This window comes from Phasianus colchicus, chromosome 10, assembly GCF_987193195.1.
Source record: "Phasianus colchicus chromosome 10, bPhaCol1.hap1.1, whole genome shotgun sequence".
In the NCBI taxonomy this organism is placed as follows: domain Eukaryota; kingdom Metazoa; phylum Chordata; class Aves; order Galliformes; family Phasianidae; genus Phasianus; species Phasianus colchicus.
The window spans coordinates 18,596,434-18,616,783 of record NC_143445.1 but is presented as its reverse complement, the minus strand read 5'-3'; the positions used below and the strand labels follow the sequence as shown (position 1 = coordinate 18,616,783).

At 46.4% G+C, this 20,350-nt stretch overlaps 2 protein-coding genes across 2 annotated transcripts in view; one reads left to right on the top strand and one right to left on the bottom strand.

The window, feature by feature from the left end:
- Positions 1–20,350, top strand: part of VEPH1 (ventricular zone expressed PH domain containing 1) — a 58,149-nt gene that overhangs the window by 2,866 nt on the left and 34,933 nt on the right. The window contains exons 5-8 of the mRNA XM_090147601.1: positions 3,793–3,848; positions 7,061–7,350; positions 8,958–9,173; positions 12,452–12,626. Of these exons, the coding sequence (XP_090003727.1) occupies positions 7,213–7,350; positions 8,958–9,173; positions 12,452–12,626 (529 nt within the window). The 5' untranslated portion in view covers positions 3,793–3,848; positions 7,061–7,212. The remainder of the gene's footprint in view (positions 1–3,792; positions 3,849–7,060; positions 7,351–8,957; positions 9,174–12,451; positions 12,627–20,350) is intronic.
- Positions 14,818–20,287, bottom strand: PTX3 (pentraxin 3). The gene is made up of 3 exons (XM_031603680.2): positions 19,887–20,287; positions 18,999–19,538; positions 14,818–16,094 (listed from the first exon to the last, which is right to left on the bottom strand). Exons 1-3 carry the CDS (start codon positions 20,032–20,034, stop codon positions 15,481–15,483), a joined length of 1,302 nt encoding a protein of 433 aa, XP_031459540.2. The 5' UTR covers positions 20,035–20,287; the 3' UTR covers positions 14,818–15,480.

Below are 20,350 nucleotides of genomic sequence, written 5' to 3'. Positions count from 1 at the left end.
ACCATTCCCCCTTGTCCTATCACTATCCACCCTTGTAAAGAGACATACCTCCTCCTGTTTATACGCTCCTTTCAAATATTGGAAGGCCACAATGAGATCTCCCCACCTCCTTCTCTTCTCCAAGCCAAACAATCCCAGTTCTCTCAACCTTTCTTCATAGGAGAGGTGCTTCAGCCCTCTGAAGTTGAAAGTGTGTTTGCAGTGAGTGAAGGAATCAACCTGTTGGTTCACATATACTGAGACTTAAATTGAATTGGATGCAGAAGTAAAATCCAAGGTCCTCTTTTACTCTTCTAGGCCTAGAGACAGGAGGAAGAAGTGTGCTTCATGTGCACGCTGGGTTAGAGGGAAGATGTGGAGAACATGCAATCACATTCTTCTAAATAATCTCTTAGCATTGTTAAAGGCATGTTCACCCACCATTAAGTTTTGATTTGGTTGTGGAGATAAAGCTGGAATGATCTGGATGGGGAAAAAAAGCTATTCTGAGCACATTTACTGTTAAAATTGAAAACTTGTATGACTGAATGCATCTTCTATGGAAAAGAATCCTTTAATCTATGATTTCTAAATTCTCACTGTGCTGTTAAGGGACAAAAGCCCTAAGAAGAATGGATGGTACAAGAGTTCCTCCTCCTTCTGTTTGTGCAGGCAGCCTCTTTTCTTCTAGTAGCTGGCTAAGAGTGCCTGCCCTTACCCTTTGCTGCGCCGAGTTGGCTCAATTCTTATTGCTTTGGCCATTAGGAGAATAATGTCAGTGCTGGGACAACCCAGTGTGTGTTTGCTGCTGTGTTCTGCCAGGGGAGGGCATCGCCCTGTGTTGGTTCTGCACTATGTGTAGGGTAGGCTTTAGTTACTGCTGATTTGTTAGAAATCTGAAATTTACTTATTGAGAGAAGGTTAAGGGGAAGAGTATATAGATATGCTTAAAGTGGAGGGAAAGCCCATTTGCTTGCATACAAAATGCTGCTGGAGTGATTTAGATGTGATTCCTCCAGAGCAGCTGGCAAGCTGTAGAGGTGCTTGGGTAGGTCCTGGGCACTGCTCTCACACGAGTGGCTTTGTCTGCAGTGTTGTGGGTTGGTGTGATGCACCCAATGCCTCCTGAAGGGATTCATTTCCTACCAGGTGCCCTGCTTCTTCCCAAACTTTCTTTGGCTGGTGTCCTTCCAAGAACACCAAACAAGGCCAACCTTTCCACTGGCTCCTGACAAGAGGCCCCATAACTTACATTAACTTCTGCAATTTCCTCGTTGCTCTTAAGCAGGTTATTAATTAACTGAATGTAACCACTGGCTGTTGATAAATCCTTCTAACTAATTCAAATTCCATATCAAAGCTCCGAGCATTTTCACTCAAGCTGCTGCAGCAGTTAATCTTTGTGAAGAATTTGTTCTGATCTGTTTTTGAGTTCTGGAGTTGGGGAAAACGGAGAGAAGATATTTGTTTGCTTGATTCCACATGACAACTCCAGGGTAACTGAATAGACTGTACGGTTGGTTTGACAAGGCTGCGCCCGCGCCAGCAGCCTCACATACCAGAGACCGGGGGATGGAAGGAGAACTGACAGCCCTAATGGATTTTATCAGAATTTCTCTAAAGACCGACAATTTGCCTTCAATTATTAATGTTTTTCCGAGGTTTCTCTTCTGAGAGGTATGAATAACTAACTTAAATACGCATTCATGAAACGTTTTCAATAATGAATAAATTGCTGCGTGGAAAGAAGTTGAGCAGCACATCCATATATTAAATAATGGAAGAGATGTCTGAGAGTTTATGAAATGTGGTGTTTAATAGCGTGGCTGTTACTGGGATTTCTGTGAATGCAAAGCTGTGGTTATTGCGTGCCTAACTGTATTGCAGTAATGTTTGTGCAAAACGTGTTGTAAATGAGCTTAGAGTTTCCTCGAGAGAAGAAAAAAGCAGTGCCTGTGTATCGGGGTGTACCATGGTGAGTGTGTTAGTCCTACAGTGATCGTGGTTCCTCTGGGGCTGTGAATGTGTTTTGCTTTCCCCCTCATTCTCAGAAGGTGTTCTGCCTCTGTTATTGCCTTACATTTGGGAGCTTTGGGAATGCAGATGAGGAAAGGTGTTGGCCACGTTAATACGTGCACTGAAGAGAAATCAGAGTGGATTGCCCTGTACCTGGGAGGAACTTTAAGGCAGGTGGTGGTTGTTCAGTGACTGCCATTGCAAGTGAGCTTCAGGGACAGGGATTGTGAATCCCTTCCTTGCTCTGCTCCTGCTTTCATTTCCAGAAGGGAATTCAGAGAGCCTTGAGCTGCTGCCTCCCCCAGATGCAGAAAATTGTCTCCATGTGCGTAAGTTACCAAGCAGACATGTTAAAAGAAGTGTAGGTGTTTTTGTCAAGTTAGCAAAGTGTTTGCAGTAGTGTGAGTTAATGAGCATGTAGGTACCTTACAAAGTGTTTGCACAAGTGTGAGTTAATGAGCTTATAGGTGCATTCTTTCCACTCCGCATCAGTTTTGTTCTGTGTGGGTTTTGCAACCCAAGTTTCATCCAAGATCTGTGAGGTCTGGCTTGCTGAAAGCAGCACCTGACCAGTAAATAAATCCTCCCTGTTCAGTCTGTTTATCAGAGGAGAGAATATTTGCATGCCTAGGAGTGCTGAACGAGGGTGGGCTGCTGCCCAACAGCTGCTCTGTTGGAAGAGATGCATCTCAAAGCATGCTGCCTCCCCTTCTTTTACAGTTGCTTCCCTTTTCATTAAAGCTGGATGTCCGGGACAGCCTGCAGCAAGGCAGGAAAAAGAAATTAAGCATAGCGTAATTAGTAGACTTTGTGATTCCTTGTTTCATCATCTGGTGCAGCTCAGCCTCCACAGGATTTCCAGGCGACATGAAGTGTGGAAACCTGTCATGGCAGCAAAAAGCTGAGGGGCTTCCAGAAAACAATGGGGGTCTTGTGGAAAGAGTTTAAACGTATGCAGCTGACCCCATGGGAACTGCCGTGCTCTATTCACCCTGCACGAAAATGATGCTCTTTCAACATCATCTTTAATCCTTCTCTTTCACTGAAAAATGTGAGATCTTTAAATAAAGTTTAGGAGTGATCTGTTTTAGGAAGTTCAATGCGTTTCCAACACAAAAATAAAGTGAATTATTGGTGTAACGCACAGGGGAGAGGAGTTGTCCAAAATATCTTGCAATATTCTGTCCCTAAATTATGTAGTGAATATTCTTGGGAAAGTTTCAGGCCACAAATTAGTGGAAAATGTATCCAGGCTTTTTTTTTTGCCCCGCATGGATGCATGTGGAGAAGGAAATATCCATCAGTCCTGGAAGTAGTGGTTCTGTAACTGAGACATGCAGGAAAAATCTGTTCTGTGGAATTAGGATTGAGCTGAGGAGAAGAATTTCAAGAGAAGGGAATGCTGTTGTGTATATACAGAATGGAGGTCTGCTTTGACAGTGATTGCAGTCCTCCTCCTGTTCACAGAGAGCTGAAATAAAACAAAATATGCACTTGCTGAAATCATTTGTCCCCACCCCCAGAGAGAAGGGAAATGGAAACCTCTCTTTGTTCCATCCCTGTGTGTGAATAACATCAAACTCCCACGGAGTTCAGTAGAGCTGTGGTCCCATTTGTGTGGACTTTGGGTTTTGCTTATTTCTTCAAATAAGACCGTGTCCTAAATACTGAACCCAGTGAGATGTACAGTCTTCCTCCTGGTGCTATCATGCAGAATATGTTCTGTTGTCTGCACACGGAGTACTGAAAAGGCACCAAGTTACTGATACTGGTTTGCTTTTGCATCTTCCATCCAAGGCATCCCAAGCACTTCGTACCATCCGGTGTGTAGAGCATGGCAGCGCATCTGTGAGGTAAGCACATCGATTCTATTGATGTATTTATTTATATTTCGTGGGTAGAATAGGTGAAGCATTAGGTTGTGATGTGCCTGGGATTGCTATGGGCCAGCAAGGCTGCTGGCCTCCCAACCCTGTAATGGATGTCCCTTTCTTCAGGGAGAATCCTGAGAGCACCTTCCTCTCGTGTATGTTGCTTAGTGTACAGCGAATCAGCAACATCACAGCACAATTCTTGCTCTTCTATTTTTAGTGGGATAGCACAATTTCATTGTATTTTGTCCTTCTAATGTCTTTCTGCAAAACCCAAATTTCTGATAAAATTCAAGGCTCAGTTTTTTTTGCTTACAGTTCAATTGGCTCTCGGATGCCCTTAGGTCCAAGTGCCCTTTCATGTGGAATTTTTATTGTTAATCTTCTATTATTGGGTGAATTATTTTGCAAACAGACCAATTCAATTGCTTCAAGCTCTGAACCTGTCAGGCTAGCTTTTATTCTGATTGCTTCTGATAAGAAACTTTGGTAAGAATGCTGTGCCTCCAGCAAGTTACCGGGTTCACCTTGATGGGGAGCAGCTTCAAGGTCCCTGGAAACTCTCAGTTTGTTATGAAAAGAGAATCTGGGTGCGGAAAAATCTCCTTCAAAGCTTTGCTTTTGATGTGGGAGTGCACCCTAAACAAGTGGCAGTGCTCTGTGGTGTGTGCTGAGTCTCACTTTTTGCATAGCGATGACCTGAAGGTTGCGATGAGAGCCAGAGTCACCGCTTTGTTCCCATGTTCTGAGCACACGAAGGGGCAGATCCCTGCTGCTGACCTGCAGACTCTGAGCTGATGGGGATCTGTGTGGGAATCTTGGGAACTTTGGCAGCATCTTTGACCTGTTTCCTCTTGATGGAGTGCATGGTGTCCATCTCAGATGCTGCCCTGACAGACAGAGATGTCTGTCCTGGCTGAACAAGATGATGCTGATAGGTAATGGGAAGTCAAACTGATGAGGCACCTCACAAACCATGCCCTGAGTTTAACTGTCCAGCAGGCTGCCTTTCTTAGAACCAAACGAAACAACAGAATGCTTTACAAGATACCAGCAGCAGCAGGTATCATCTGCAGAAGGCCAAGGAGGGGCAGCTGTGTTTTGGTGCCACAGCTCAAAGAAAAGATTCAGTGGGTCTCCATTCCTGAATTTAAATAATTCCGTGAGCAGATTTTGTTGTGCTACCTCTGAGTGCAGCGTTAGAAGCCAAAGCAAACTTCAGACCCTCTTTTATATTCATGGGAAGTGTTACAGAATGACAGCATTTTTCCTTTGGAAAGACAATCTCCTCTACAGCAAAGGAAAAGAACAAGTGAACAAACAGTGTGAGCTCACCGAGGGCTTTTTTTTACCTTCTTCCCAGGCAAGGATAGCTTTCCACTAACACAGAGAGTTCTGTTTTCTCTATTAAAAACAACTGCACTCAAGTGGAATAGGCTTTGTATTTTGTCCCAGAAACAGTTTCATTCAAAGATAAGGCCTCTCTGCCTTATGGTGCCTGTAGTCACCTGATGGGGCCGCTGGTAACTTTTAGGCTGCTTTAGTCTGCATTCCTGAGATGCTTTACTCCTGGCACTGCAATTAACAGCTTCAGGTTCACTGCCTGCCACCAGATCCCCTGCTTGCCACCCGTGCCCTTGGATGTTGCCCGCGGTCGCAGGAGAGCAAAGCAAATAGGCTTTGTTACCAAGAATGCAAACTTTGAACCCATAGACATCATTGAGGATGCCGTTGTGGAGTTGTGAGCAGGTAAAAAAAAGGGAAAAAAAAAAAATAGTTTATAGCTTTTTGACGTTTTATTTTTAAAGTTGAGAATTGTTGAGTGTGAGTACGATGGGCCCAGTCTCCCAGTCTGGAAGCATGCTTGGAGGATATCTTGCTATCCTTGAAATCAGGAAACACTTTTTGTGAATAAGTGCAGAAAGAGGGAATTGTTGCCTTTTTGGCAAAATATTTGTGTTCTAGTGCATGGTTTCAAGTTTGGTAGTGTCCAGCTGATGGATGTGTGTGCCCAGAGCTGTCTGGTGGTTCTTGACACCTCCAGCAGGTTCATCTAGTGCAAACCTGAGTGAAAAAGGAAGTCATACTGATGGGGCCTTTTCTAAAGCTTAAACACAGAGTGTTTGTTGTACTTGGGAAGAGTGTTGTTGCCTTTGTCTGTAGTGAAAGTTCAGGAATTTGGTGGAAAAAGGTTGTTTTACTTAAAAATTGCATGGTGTTGGTGGGAAAGGATAGGAGAAATGCACTGCAGACTGGAGCTGAGGGACCACCCTTGTCCTGCTCCCACCACTAGAGATGTCATGCAGCCTCTTGTATGTTCAAGGACAGGTATTCTCTGCATACAGACATTTGCACCTGTCTTTGCAATGTCCAAACAAGGTGTTCTGGGCGCAAGGGACTCTGTCCTTTCCTTGGGACAGGGTCTGAGGTTGGCCATGAAAACTCTTGCTTTGAAGATGGATGAGCAGAGGGTCCTGTCCACATGAGACAAGACCTGGCAGCCCTCAAATAGCAAACAACACTTCTGAAATGGCAGGAAAATCAACAAACCTCTCCTGTAATTAAGTCAAACATCTCCTCTGTGGTAGCTTTAATCACCACAGTTCTGGGACATGAGTGCAGGACTGTTGTCCTTTGTGAGTGCCTGCTGAGCCTGGCCCTGCTTGGCTTGTCTTCTGTTGCATTCCCCAGCCAAGGAGATGTCCATAGCTTCAACTCAGCCAAATGTTTGTTTTACATGAGCTGGAAAGTTTGCAGGGATCGTTTTGACATCAAAAGTGACTGTTTTTTCTAAACAAAAGTCATTATCTTGATCTTACAAATAACATATTTCTTGAGTCAGGACACGCAAACCCAGAAAACCAAGCAGCCCAGCACACCTGCTCTACTGCTGGCCATAGAAAGGAGGTTGGCACTATGTTTCAGTTAGCCCAGTCAACCTTTTCTTGTTTCCTGGTGATACGCATTGAAAGGACAAACTTGTTTTTTATTTAATAAAAGCGGTGTCGTTTAGCTAGTTAGTGTTTGAGTGCAAAAGTCCTTCAGCATGCAGTTCATGGTAGGTGCTTAAGGACATCCCTAGGTCAGGGGGTTCTGCATGCTGATTATACGTACTATTTAAAAATCTTCACTAAACTGGATGGTAGTGAGTACATCAACTACTGTTTTCTTCTTGTTTTTCTCCCCCTCTTTAGATTGAGGAATTAAGTCTTGAAATATGCTGCAGATTTATTCTTCGTGTTGAATGGATGGCTGATGGACAGGATTGTTTCCATTCTGCCCTCATCTAACTCCTTCGAGCACATGGTGTGTGCAGAGGCCTGGCTGAGTGGCAGCAAGTGCCACCATGCACCATTTATTTGGGCTGGTTTTGGCACAAAGGGACCTTTCACGTGCAGGGGATCTTTTCTCCTTGGATGATGCTGAAATTGAAGAAGGCCTCTCTGAAGCTCTTGAACAAATAAGGACAATTAGTTCATCTGCTGTAAGTGGAACGCTGTTCTGTAATTAGTGAGATTAAATGTATTGTATTAACAAAGTGTTAAAGATGGGGACGTGCACAATTTAAGATTTTAAACTCAAGAATGCCAAGCAAAATATAAGATAAACATTCTGCTTCCTTTCCTTTGTCTGGGGCTGGCTCCAGGCTTGGAGGCTGCTGCCAGGGCACTGGTTAAAATAGAATAGAATAGCTCAGGTTGGAAAAGACCTTAAAGATCATCGAGTCCAACCACAACCCAACCATCATACCCTAACAGCCCTCTGCTAAATCATGGCCCTGAGCACCACATCCAAACGGTTTTTAAACACATCCAGGCATGGTGACTCAACCACCTCCCTGGGCAGCCCATTCCAGTGCTTACACCAGTGCTCCACTGGCTCCATTGTGGAGAAGTGTGTGGTTACACAGTGGTTGGTGCGCTCCTGAAGGACAGCAGTCCATTGCCAGTGCCCAACCCTGGTATCTTGTCCCCGTGCCATCCCCTCATCCTTGTGTTTTGCCTTTAACTCGTGTCTGGTTACAGAACAAGTTGCATCCAGTTTAATGATCAGCCCATCCGTTCCTTGATTATCTTTTATGGGAGACTTGAGCCAGAGCCTCAAATGCACTTCTGGCTAGGGTATGTGCCACCCTGTGGGAGGAAGGGAAAGTATCTGAGCGCTCAGATACTCAGCAAGCAACATGATCATATTCCAACAACTGCAATTTTCTGGCATGACGTTGGTCCACCTTTCATCTTTATCAGGGTGGAACAGCATGGGTCAGACTGAGGGATGGTGACGTTGTGTCTGGGTATCGCTCTCCCCATCGGCCCTTCAAGTTGCCAAGTGCTGCCGTTCTCTAGCCATATGGGATGTGCCCCAGTAATTATGGGGGATCACAGAGTTTTCTGATAAAGTTTATTTACTTGTTTCTTATTCCTATTATGCTAACACTAGTTGAAACTAACTGTGCTTACACCAGGCACTCAACATGATGGGAAGTATTTATGTGACTATGTGGATATAACTGTTTTGGTTTGAAATTTTAGGGCATTAATGGGAGGAAAGTCCCATGCAAGTGGTTGTAAAGCATGTAGCTCAATCTCTTGTAGATTCATAGAATTGTTCAGCTTGGAAAAGAACTTACAGATCATCAAGTCTAACCACAACCTAACCATACTACCCTAATTCTAACAACCCTCCACAAAGTCATGTCCCTGAGCACCACATCCAGATGGTTTTTAAACACATCCAGGGATGGTGACTCAACCACCTCCCTGGGCAGCCCATTCCAGTGCTTAACAACCCTTTCTGTAAAGTTACTTTTCCTGATATCCAACCTAAACCTCCTCTGGTGCAGCTTGAGGCCATCAAGAAGGGCAGCCTATTAAGAATCATGTGATAGCATAATCCTCATCTTAGCAGTAATGAGCACTTGAAGCAGCATATCATCTATGACATCCAATCTGTGTTCAATCAAGATAAGCATCCATTGCAAAGGTGGAAGTGAGCAAACACTGGGCAGCCCCAAAACCTTCATGCCTTCTGGTTAATGCAGTGGGGTCTGCTCCCAGATGTGCTTGGCACACGTCTCTTTATTTCAACCAGGACTACCAAACTAATGACAACGACCAGGCCGTTGTGGAAATCTGCATCACTCGCATCACCACTGCCATCAGGGAGACGGAGTCCATAGAGAAGCATGGGAAGGCCCTGGTGGCTCTGTGGGAGTCGTGTCTGGAGCACAACCTGAAGCCTTCTGGCAAAGACGAGGACACGCCACATGCGAAAATTGCATCTGATATCATGAGCTGCATCTTGCAGGTGAGAGGGAGCTGCAAACGAGGAGTGTCATGCATTCTTCAGCTGTTCAACTTTATCTCCTACGAGGTAGCAGCACTCTGTGTTATCTGAGGGTGTGTGAGAGTGGCTGCATGTCTTTAAAACCAAGAATTCGACCCCCAGTGCTAATGTATATTACTACGTGACATCCATTTCAAGAATCAAATCTGTTGCAGCTTCCTTATCTTTAGAAATGTCGCACCTACCTGGTGCCAGATCTCACTGTCTTAATGCTCCTTTAATTCTTACTATTTGCATTACATGTAGGAGTTACAGGGGGAGCCACAGGACCATCATTTGGAGAAACAGTTGCTTTGGAGTGCACTGCTGTGGGTTTTAGGAAGAAAACAGCATCGAGTAGCTGGGTTTGGACACCAGCTACAGCACAGATTAAATTTTCCAGACTGGAGACATATCTTGTCTTCGTAGTACCTTAAAAACCATACTGAGGAATGCAATGGCTTGTCCTCACTTTCGGTCTGCGCTGTTGGCAGCTGTGTTCCCTTATCCAAATGTTTTAGGGATTGCTCTGTTACAGATTGCTTTGAGAAAGGAGTTCACTCAAATGAGATGAGAAAGTCATAAAAGCATTTACTGCTCTCTGAAACAGAGCTGCTATCAGCAAGTTCCTTTGCATGAAAGAAAACACAAAGGCAGGCATGAACTGAGTTTTTAATGCGGTACGTGAGGGTTAGTTGAAGTTGTAATGAATATCTGACAGCTGGGTTGAATCTCACAGCGTGTTGCTGTTGATATTAGCAGCAGGGAGGTCCCCTAGGTTTGCAAACAGCACTATATCATATTATTAAAATCTGTTTTTCATTGTCACCCTCACAATTTCCTAAGTGTGCTGTCATGCCCTGATGCTTACAGTGGAACAGATGAAACCTTTCTTCTGTCGGAATTAAAGCCTTTTCTTATCTAGGTGTTTTATCTTTATTATAGGAAAAAAATATCCCATTCTTCAGAATTTTTAGATCTGTTTTAACACTCATCAGAGGGCTGAGCCTTATCTTCTCATCCTTTCTGCACGCAGTCCTAGCATGTAACTTGGAGGCAGAATTTGGCTCCTACTTGCTATCTCTCATCCAAAGTGTAACAAGGCATTATGTTGATTTAAACATGCTGCTGCCTACAGATCTATTCGTTTTGAGGGCTTTTCTCATCGAAACACAGTTTTAGTCACACAGCAGTTGCCACAAGAAGCTGCCTCAACGCCTGGAGTTGCTGCAGCCCAATCTTACACACGGGCTGGTGGAAAGGGCTGTAGCAGTCCCTGTAGCCTCTTAGATTGGCTTTTCTGTTCTTGTTGAGCAGCAAGCTTAGCCTTCATTAGGGCCAGTCCTGCTCTTCTGAGGCTGATGGCCAGGGCAGATCCCTCTCACAGAGGTAGAGTTGGCTATATGTACAACAGAGTTGCTTTTTTCTTGGGTTTAAATGTATTTTTTATCAGGGCTGCTCCAGAACGAGCGTGTGTTCACTCTGGACTACCTCTGTTGTTCACTATTTTGTTGCTTTCTGGAACATCTGGGGTCCACTGGTTGCCTGTGATTTCAGATTCTAATTAAATATAATCATATTGCAGGATTCTTTTCAAAATCACTGTATTCTGATTTCAAAGAGATGCTCAAAAGTGAGGGAAGATGAGAGACAAGCACTCCTTAAGGAGGTTTCAGAAGGGATGTAGGTCCTCAACTGCACATAAACAAATGTGTCCTGCTTGCTTCAAGGGCGGTTACGTAGAGGAGCTTAATGGGCAATAGACGTGTGCAGTCCATGCATACTATTTCACATACAGCTGCAGAAAATCCTTCCATGCTCTGATCTCAACACCAAGGTGTATGTGCAGGTAGCCCTGGGATTGCTGAAGCTTGGTGCCATTCTCATAACATCATTAAGGTTGGAAAAGACCTCCAAGATCATCCAGTCTAACCGTGCCACCAGTATTTCCCCACCAAACCATATCCCTGAGTCTAACATCTCAGCACTTCTCGAACACCTCCAGAGACAGTGACCCCACTGCTCTCTGACCAATCTTTGGGAGGAGAAATGTTTCCTATATCCAACCTGACCCTCCCCTGGCACAGCTTGATGCCATTCCCTTTTGTCCTATCGCCTATTACATGGGAGAAGAAGCCGACCTCCACCTCACCAGTGTGAGGTCAGAAGACAGCTTTCTTCAGTGCCAAAGCATAAGAACAATTTTCACCGACCCTGGTGTTCAGAGAAGTTGGCTGCAATTTAAGAAAGGAAGTCGTAATTATCAGAGGAAAATTGATGGTTAGCCTGTGAGCAAGCCTACCAGGCGCACCTGCTCGTGTGTGCTCTTCCTCATTTGACAGGTATGATTTGGATTCCAGAGTCCGGTTATTTTTCACCTTTCCCTTGCCCTTCAAAAAAGGGCTTTTCTGTTTTTGCTTACTTCCAAGCACGCCACAGGGCTGCAGTTTGAGCAGTGTGGTGACTGATGCTGCAGGGCTGTGGGCTGTCACCACACGTGGCTGCTGTATTCATGCCTTGCTGTAAGTTCCTAAAAACACAACAAAGGATGAGAAGCTCAGAAATAACCACTGCTGGGCCCAATGCAAGGAAGACCTGTGCTCCTGTGTGTTTATCCAGCATACTGATGTCCTGTTTTGCAGTGAATGCAGCTTGGATGTGGTCAGTTTTCCTCAGTTGGGGTTGGAGAGCTGGGCAAGGGGACAAGAGAGGGGAGGACGAAGGGCAGAGGAGAGGAAGCTGAGCTCTCAGCAGCAGGCACACACTGCTTTGCACTCTGCAGGGCTGGCTGCTGGGCTGGGCTCTGCTGGCACAGTGAGCAGCATGAGTGGGTCCCAGCAGGAGGAACTGCTCCGAGGGGTTTGCTGTGCACTGGGGTGAAAGCAGCCCGTTCTGTTTGAATTGGTGGATATGGCTTCTGCTGTCCTCTCTGATGGCACTAAACGCAAAATGAATTGGTCAAAATGCTGCAGCAGTTGATGTGTATGTTGTGTACTAAATATCATGTTTTCTCCTCTTGCAAAATACAGAAATGTGTGTGCAATCATCTCCTGCTGCAGCAGTTTTAGATTTCCTTCCTTGCTGTTTCTTTGAAGCCTGCTGTCAGTGCTGTCACCAAAGTGTAAGCTTTCTTGACCCCTTGTTTTGCTTTTCCTCTCCCCCCTCGTTGTTCTGATCTTTATTTTTCAATTCCTATCAGCAGGAGATGTCTTATTTCACTTCGGCCGCTTATTTTTCAGAGCTTCTTCATGTTTTTGCAGAATTACAGCCGCCCTTCGGTGATGGCCTTGGCCGTCCCAGTGGCGGTGAAATTCCTTCAGAGGGGCAATAAGGAGCTGTGCAGAAACATGTCAAGCTACCTCTCCCTGGCTGCCATTGCTGAAGCAGAGCTGCTGGCTGATCACACAGATGCCATTGTCAGAAGTGTCCTTCAAGGTACGAACGTAGATCCAACCCACAGGGTTGGAAGGGACCTCAAGGATCACGAAGCTCCAACCCCCCACCATAGGCAGGGCCACCAACCTCCACATTTCATGCTAGATCACTGAGCCCACCCTGTGTCAGACGTGTGTGTATGGAACATACAAATGTTCATAAATGTGTGATTAAGTGATTAAGGCAATCTAAATTAGCAGAAATTAACCAAGGAACACCTCTCGAGAATATGTGAACTTAATGAACCCTTTGGACTATGGAAGATTCGTTGTAGATTGGGTGACCCCCAGGGCAGGAAATCTATCTGTAGCTGTTAGTGCACCGTGCTAATGGACTGCAAGTAATGAGCTGTGATAGGAGGCTGCAGTTACTGGGCTCTTATCCTTTCTGCTAGCGTCACTGACAATACTCCACAATAGAAATGAGGATGGAATGGATCCCACCCTGTGTCAGATGTTAAAGCCTTATGGTGATGCTGCAGTCTCGCCTGCATTAGTAGCTTCAGATGGTTCTGCTGCTAAACTCTTTACATTTTACTTCTGTGGTTTAAAAGGGAACCAGAAATATTCAGAGCTCTAAAAAAGGAATTCCAATTTGGCCAATGTCAATTTCACGGTTGCAATACAGTGCTGTTGTAGTAGCAAAATCAGTTTATTTTTCCCAGCACAGGTAATTAGTAAGAATTGCCAACAGCTGTCTAATTATTCCATGAATATTGTTGTGAAAATGTTAAGCTCTCAAATTAATTTTGTGCTTTTTTTTTTTTTTTAATGGGCATTTTTATATATTTTTGGAGGGATACCCTGAGCTGAAAAGTAATCTGGTGCTTAAGATGGTACAAATTAGTCTAATTGGTTTAAGGACAAATGTGATCAATAAGTATGAGCTGTGGGATAGTACAAAATGACTGGTCCAAGAGCAGGATATCCCTGTGGCTTTGTGGGTTAGTAGTGATCATTCTTTTAGGGCTTGTGGCATTGGATTTAGATGCTTATGTTGTGTATTACCAGGGGAGATGAATGGAAACATGGAGTGTGATGAGTTTTACAGTATAGTCATGAATGTGGAAGAGTGGCAAACATCCACAGCTGACTGCTGGCCTTCCTGTATGTATGATATTCCACCAGCAGATGTTGCTGTGTATATCAGAGAGGGGAGCTGCAGGTTGCAGGAGCTGCACTCTGCATTGGTAATGCTGGCAAAGTGCTCTCCCAAATACTTTTATTTTGTGTTCTCCAAGCAGGCAAAGGGACTGTTACAGATAGAGCTCAGCTAGGGGGGGAGGGGATGGGTGTTGATGGAGGAGGCTGCTGGCTGCTGGGGAAGCTGTGCTGATCCACAGTGGCTGCAAAGCAATAGTGGTTGGAAAGCATTCCAGCTGAGTCAGTGGGAATGACTGGGTTGTGTTTGGTAATGGGCCAAAGCAGCGCGGAGATAGCAAAAGGCTTCCCAAAAACCAAAGCATCCCAGGTATGAGGAATGGCAAGAAAAGCAGCCAGGAACCACTGCTGGTAATCTGTGAGGATTTTGCTGGTTCTGCTGCATCTCAGGGACATTTGTTTTCACTTAACGGAGGGCAGCGTATGGAAAGAGGGTTTGAGAGTGTTTCTGTGCTTGCACAATGCTGGGAACTTGAGTGTTCCTCTGAAGTCAGCAGATGAACAGAGGTAACCTTTTACTATCCCATAATTCAGATTACTTGCAGACCTTATTTTGTAAGGACTTTCTGTTGTGCTCATTGCTGAGTGTTTAGCTAACTCCTATTGCGGTGGAAATTGCAGCTCTCTGAGCATTTATTTTTCCCTTAAATGTACAGCATGGCTGGAATGCTGAAACAGAACATGTGGCTTCAGCCACAAAGCACAACCCCCCCAAATGGCATAGTAAAGTGGAAATGGCATCATCATCACTTTTACTTCTTACTACTTCTGTATTGTGGAAGGAAGGGTTTGCTAGCAGTGTTGTATTAAGCAATGAGCGGGGCAACAAATGTCAAGAAGCTTCTCAGAGTGCAGTGATGGGAGCTGCTGCTGGCTGGTGTTGGCTTGCAGCCCTCTGAGGGGCTCTCCATCTCTATCAGACTTGATATTTGTTTCTTCTCTATTAGCTATTGAAATGTAGCACTTAAACATGGGGAAAAATTCAGTTTTCTATTTATTATAGCTTCGGTTGATGAAAACCACAGAAGGCCTTTGTTTAGTAAAGTATCTTTATTTACAAAACAACTTTACAAAAATAATCTCAATAAAATTATGATGAAGTCAATTTACAGTATAATACAGCTGCACTTGCTCGAAACGTAACATCAGATTATGATGGTGAATATTACTCCTATATGTCGGGTCAGTCGGTGGCACTAAAAATGCTTTAAACAAGAAGCTAGTTCTATTTGTAGCCTACAAATTACTAACAACACTTAATAAACAACACGCTTCTTGACTGATGGGCTTCCCTTGTACGGCTCATGTCAGAGGGCGAGCAGCAATTGCCAGGGAAGGCTGGGAGGTGTGCAGCCCCTGCTTGGCATTGCCAGGTCTGGGCAGGAGCCCCGGGCAGCACTGCAGTGCCCACGATGGCACTCAGCTTTCAGCATAAGTTAGAGAGATGGTGCTTGTCTGACCTCAGGAATGGCTTATCCAATGTCAAGTCCGGATGTGGTATTTTCAGTGTTCTGCCTAAACAGCAGGCGGAGATCAAATCCCACCCCCAGAGCATCTCACTGCCTAAGTTTGTGGTGCTAATCTGCCTTGGGAGCTGGAGAGATACAGGCTTCTTCAGCTCCGTTCCTTGTACGTACACTGGTGTTCTGCTTTTAACGAAATGTGCTCTGCTTCAGAAACTGCTTTACTGGGGCTTAAGAAACATACTGAGCTCCTCCATATGGCAGAACCTCCGTGACTCCCCAGCCCACAATGTTGCCCCGAGAGCTGCACGCATCCTCTCCGCCCTGCGCTGCTATCTCCTCAGTGCTGAGCACTCTGTCCCACAGGTTCAACCCTGTCAACTTTCCCGAGAAGGCCAAAGCTTCATCAAACCCTCCTCCAACGCAGCAGCCGTTCTTCTCTTGGCCGATCTGCAGAATTCCTCCATCAGGAACAACGTGAGTGTCAGCAATGCCCACGGCTGTGGCCATTTGCGCTCCGTCCACCCACAGCGATGCGGTCCCATTATCCGAGCTCCAGGTGCCACACAGATGGATCCACTTCCCAGGAAACACCACATTCCTGGCGGCCAGCTTGTGCTGGGCATTACCTACAGCAAGTACTGCAGACTGCTGGCTGAGGTACAGCTGAATCTCATAGGGATTGAGTTTTGTTCCATAGGAGAAGACGATGGTTTTGTCCAAAACCTCCGTTGGTTTGACCCAGATGCAAATGGTGAAGGAGAAGAGGGTCATTGCAGCTCTTGGATGAACACTCCCAAAGATCTTTCTGGAGCGCATTGGGAACAGAATTGCTGTTTCATAGCCTGAAAAAGTTGATTAGGAAGACGGCATTAAGTACAAGTTGTTGGTATGTGCACAGTTAGGACCCTTGGCTCGCACTCACTTTGGGCTTTTCAGAAGGCTGTCAGCTCAGCTCATCCCATGGAACGGAGGAACCCACCTGCAGGATGCTTTGAAGAAGCTGTCAGATCTGATGGATGAATTTGCTGCATAGTTTTTATGGCAGTGAGCCTAGGGGCTAGTCGTGCTGCTTGAGCAAGGCTCAGCTTTCCCTTCTCCACAAAAGCACATTCCTGCCCTGTACACATCATACTTAGGGTTAGCTGCCTGCCTGTCCTGCTGCACTGCCCCTGCAGTCTACGTGGGTCACCAATAGGGATGGGCACCTCGCACTGGGCGGTCCTGTCTGTGATGAGAGGTGAATGGAGCAACAGCTCTGTCTCACAGAGGTCATTTTTAGCCTCTGTGCCCCCTTTCATCATGATGTGATGGGAACAACAACATTACAGTAAGCGGATGTGTTTGCTGCTCTATCTCTCTGGAAGTCTGAGATACTGTGGTGTTCCTAGAATAGCACCATGGAGCTGCTGGATCTCTGTGTCAGGAGCAGCTGCAGAGCAACCTGTAGGGCTGGATGCCACCAACAGCTTCTGAGCAGCAGGGCTGGGCACATCCATTCTGTGCAATGCAATGCACTGGGGCAGGAGCCAAACCCAGAGCAGTGCTGTGCAGGAGAAGGGAGTGCTGGCAGAAGCGTGCTGAGCTTTGGTTCTTTTAGGGCTCTCTTTTGTGACCCTGTCTGTAGGGTCATCAGGAACTGTGCACTGGTTAAGCACTGAGAATATGAACATTTGCAAGGCAGTTCTTCTCCCATCACCAATCAGGCATATGTTGTAATAGAAACTAGATAATTTAAGCTGCTCTCAGGAGTTCATGAAGCTTAGAGAGTGATGGTTACTGAGCACAAGATATCCTTGGTGCCCTACATGCTGCTCCCTGGTCCTTACATACAAGTGGGCTTTCTAAGTTACGTAGGGAAAAAGCAGCCCCCTCCCACAAGTAAGTTTCCTCTTTAGCTTAGAGCAGCTGGAAGGTCTAAACGTGTGGAAACTTCTGCTTTAGTGAATGAAGGCCTCTGTGTCCTTCAGGGCTGTGCTGCTGTGTTATTTCAGACCGCTTCCTTCAAACCTGGGGCAGATTTTAGAATGTGGGAAGTTCCATCTGAAGATGAGAAAGAACTTCTTTCCTATGAGGGATGGGAAAGGCTGCCCAGAGAGGTGGTAGGATCTCCAGAGGAGGGTTCAGAACCCACCTGGACACTTTTCTGCATAACCTCCTGCAGGAGACCTGTTCTGGGGGGCTGCAGAGGTCCCTTCCAACCCATATGGTTCTGGGATTCTCTTTTTTTGGGAGACTTGGGGGGCAACTGCTAAGGATGCTCCTTAAGATGCTGTGAAGGAACACTTTCACAAAGCAGCTTTTAGTTAGCAAGCTTTCTGACTTTGTTATCAGGGGCTAAACAAAATTAAATCCAGCCTCGCTGAAGAACAAAAAGTGTGATTAGGAAATCCCTCAAGAGATGTCTGGCAGCAGTTCAAGATTAAAGTCAGTTGCTAAAAATTCCCTTGAAAAAGAACTTCCAGGCAGAGAGACACACTGGAATTACTTAAAAGGTGTATTTTAAAGTAAAAAGTAAGAATGCTTTCTATAACATCATGTTGCAACTAGTGGAAATACTCCGAGTTTCTAGTGTTGAGGCTGAGGTCTCTAATGCTGATCAAGATTTGACTCTCCTACAGTGCACAGTAAATGGTGCAAGGCTGGCTGTGCTACGGGGGGAGATAAGGAATGAGCTCATGCCTTTTGGAAGGCAAGATCCATGTGCTTGGGAAGGGGGTAAGGGATATGCTGGAAGGTCTGCTCCCAGGGCATGCAGTTTACTAAAATGCTGCAGCAAATAAAGGGGTGAAAGCAACGTATTCATAAGACTGCATTCATGTTCCCCATTAAAATACAGCTTTGTATCGTTGCTCAGCTGTGTGAGAGCTGATGGCATTGCTAAGTGGTCGCTGACAGTGCTGGTGGGACTGCATTCCTCCTTCGTGTTGCCACACGTGCAGGACCATGCAAGTGTAGGTTTGTGGGGTTTTTCTTACTTTTTTAATGTACAGGAATTTTTATTTGTGGTAAAATGTAGTCATTAAAGATGTGGCAGCACTGAGAAAATATGCAGCCATAGTCACCTGGCTGGCAGAGCTGCACAGTACTGCTGTGCACACAACATGTGCCCATGGTTTCTGTAACTGGGGCTCTGCTCTGCCCTACCCTGCTCTATTGCTGCTGCTGGGAATCTTGTTATAGGGCACAGGGGACCCCAAGGAAATCTGAGCAGTGAGCCCATCGTTCTATGGGCATCTCGCTTGCTCACTGATATTCCAGAAGGAAAAAAGTAAATGTAGTGGTAGCAGGGTGTCAGCAGGTCTGTGCCCTGCTGCAGTGTCCTCTGAGCTGTGAGGAAGGGGAGGAAGGAGCAGGAATATGCTCCAAGGGGGACAGGAGAGCTCAGTGAATGAGTGGGGGGTTACCAGCTGGGGGAGTAGAAGGGAAGGATAGTTTTGGTGTGTTTGCTGCTCTTTGGCAGCCGTTTGGATCCAGGAGAGCTGCTGGAGGGGTGGGCTGGTGGCTGGGTGGCTGCTTTGCCGTGCATGAGGGTTTTGATAAAATCTTTCTTTGATCCCATGTTTGGGAAGCTCAGAACTGCTTTCTCAGGAATGCCTACTGAGTTGCTCCCCTGTATCTACAGCCTGCTCAGAGCCTCTGGGCTGCCCACGAGGCTGCTTTGGAGCCCTACAAGGAGGAAAGCATTCACAGGACATCTGCATGTGCCCCAAAAGAGCCCTCTGGGAAACGCCCCACGCTGCACTCACCTGCTGGCAGTAGGTGCTGGGCAGCCCACTTCTGAGATGCCTTCAGTTCAGCTCTGGTCTGCTGCAGCTCTTTCCATAAGGTGTTCAAGAGAATGTTGTCCTCTCTGTTGAGGCTGAGCTTGTCCTGCTGGAGCTGGAAAGCTGTTTCTTGGGCCTCCCCCTCTGCCCATCTCAGCCAGGAGCTCTCTAGCTGGCCCAGCCTGGCAGACGCATTGTGGCTGAGCTGCAGGACCTGCTCCAGAACCTTGCCTTGCTGGAACTCGCAGAGCCTCTCAGCATCCTCAGGTTGGTCTCCTTTCCTCTGCAGTGCCTGCTCCAGCTGGGCCAAGGCGTGGGAGGTGAGCTGCTGCACCATGGAGCTGAAGGTGCCGGTGAGGCCAGAGGTGAGTTGGCTCAGCTCTGCTCTGATTGCCTGCACATCTGCCTTCAGCCCATCCTCCAGCGCCTGCAGCATCATATTCTCCTTCATCTGCGAGTTCTCCAGCATGATGAAGAGCTTGTCCCACTCCGTGTGCTCCCGCTGGCAGTCACACGAGGCAGCTGCAAGGCAAGACATGGATGTAGGTTTAAACAGAAGGGGTGTTTCCCGAAATCTGCCTCTGTGCAAGGCTTCAGCCTGCCCCTGCATTTATGTCTGTATCAAAACAGAAGGCAAAGCAGTGCTCAGTACAGCAATCCTAAAACCAAGTGGCATCTGCCATCCGTTGCAGGAAAATAGTGCACAGCAAACTGCAGCACGCCATCCCAGTACCCAGCACTGCCGTCTGCAATAACCTACTGCTACAAGCACATGGTTCCTCTTAAAATAATGCTTGTGGTTGTTACAAGAGCTAAGCAACAAAGAATGCAGCGCTGCGCTTACCAGAAATGTAGATGGTATCTACTTACATTCCTCAGTGCCCAGAACCGGACCTTCGATTTCGTTATCCAGATTCACATACATGAGATCGTAGTCGTCGTCTTCATCCAGGACAGAAGCAGAAGCCCTGAAAACACAGAACAGCGTGAGCAGAGAAAGCACTCCTCCAGGCAGCATTCTGCAGCTGCTTCCTGCAAATAGCCGGGCTGAGGCTGGACTGGAGTGGGACTGCAGCAGGGACTGCGAGGAGCCACGGGCAGCCCCTAATAAATGCTCCGAGTGTCTCAGCTTGAATGAATGAGCGCTGCGAGTGCCAGCGCTGTAATAGGAGCACTTCTGGTTGTTGGTTTTGGCAGTGAGGAGCAGGGGGCGTGCAGCTTGCTTAATGTCAGCCCCCAGGTCTGCCTGGAGCGGGAGGGGGGGTAGGATGGGGAGAGCTGCTCCGCACGCTGCTGCTTCCCCTGGAGCAGAGTGCCAGAAATGCACAGCATTG

Excerpts from the sequence above, each read along its gene's own strand:
- PTX3 (XM_031603680.2), bottom strand. The coding sequence starts at position 20,034 with ATGCTGCCTGGAGGAGTGCTTTCTCTGCTCACGCTGTTCTGTGTTTTC. Across the intron at positions 19,539-19,886 it reads GGTTCTGGGCACTGAGGAAT|CTGCCTCGTGTGACTGCCAG; the intron begins GTAAGTAGATAC and ends CTTGCCTTGCAG. Across the intron at positions 16,095-18,998 it reads CCAGCACCTACTGCCAGCAG|GCTATGAAACAGCAATTCTG; the intron begins GTGAGTGCAGCG and ends CAACTTTTTCAG.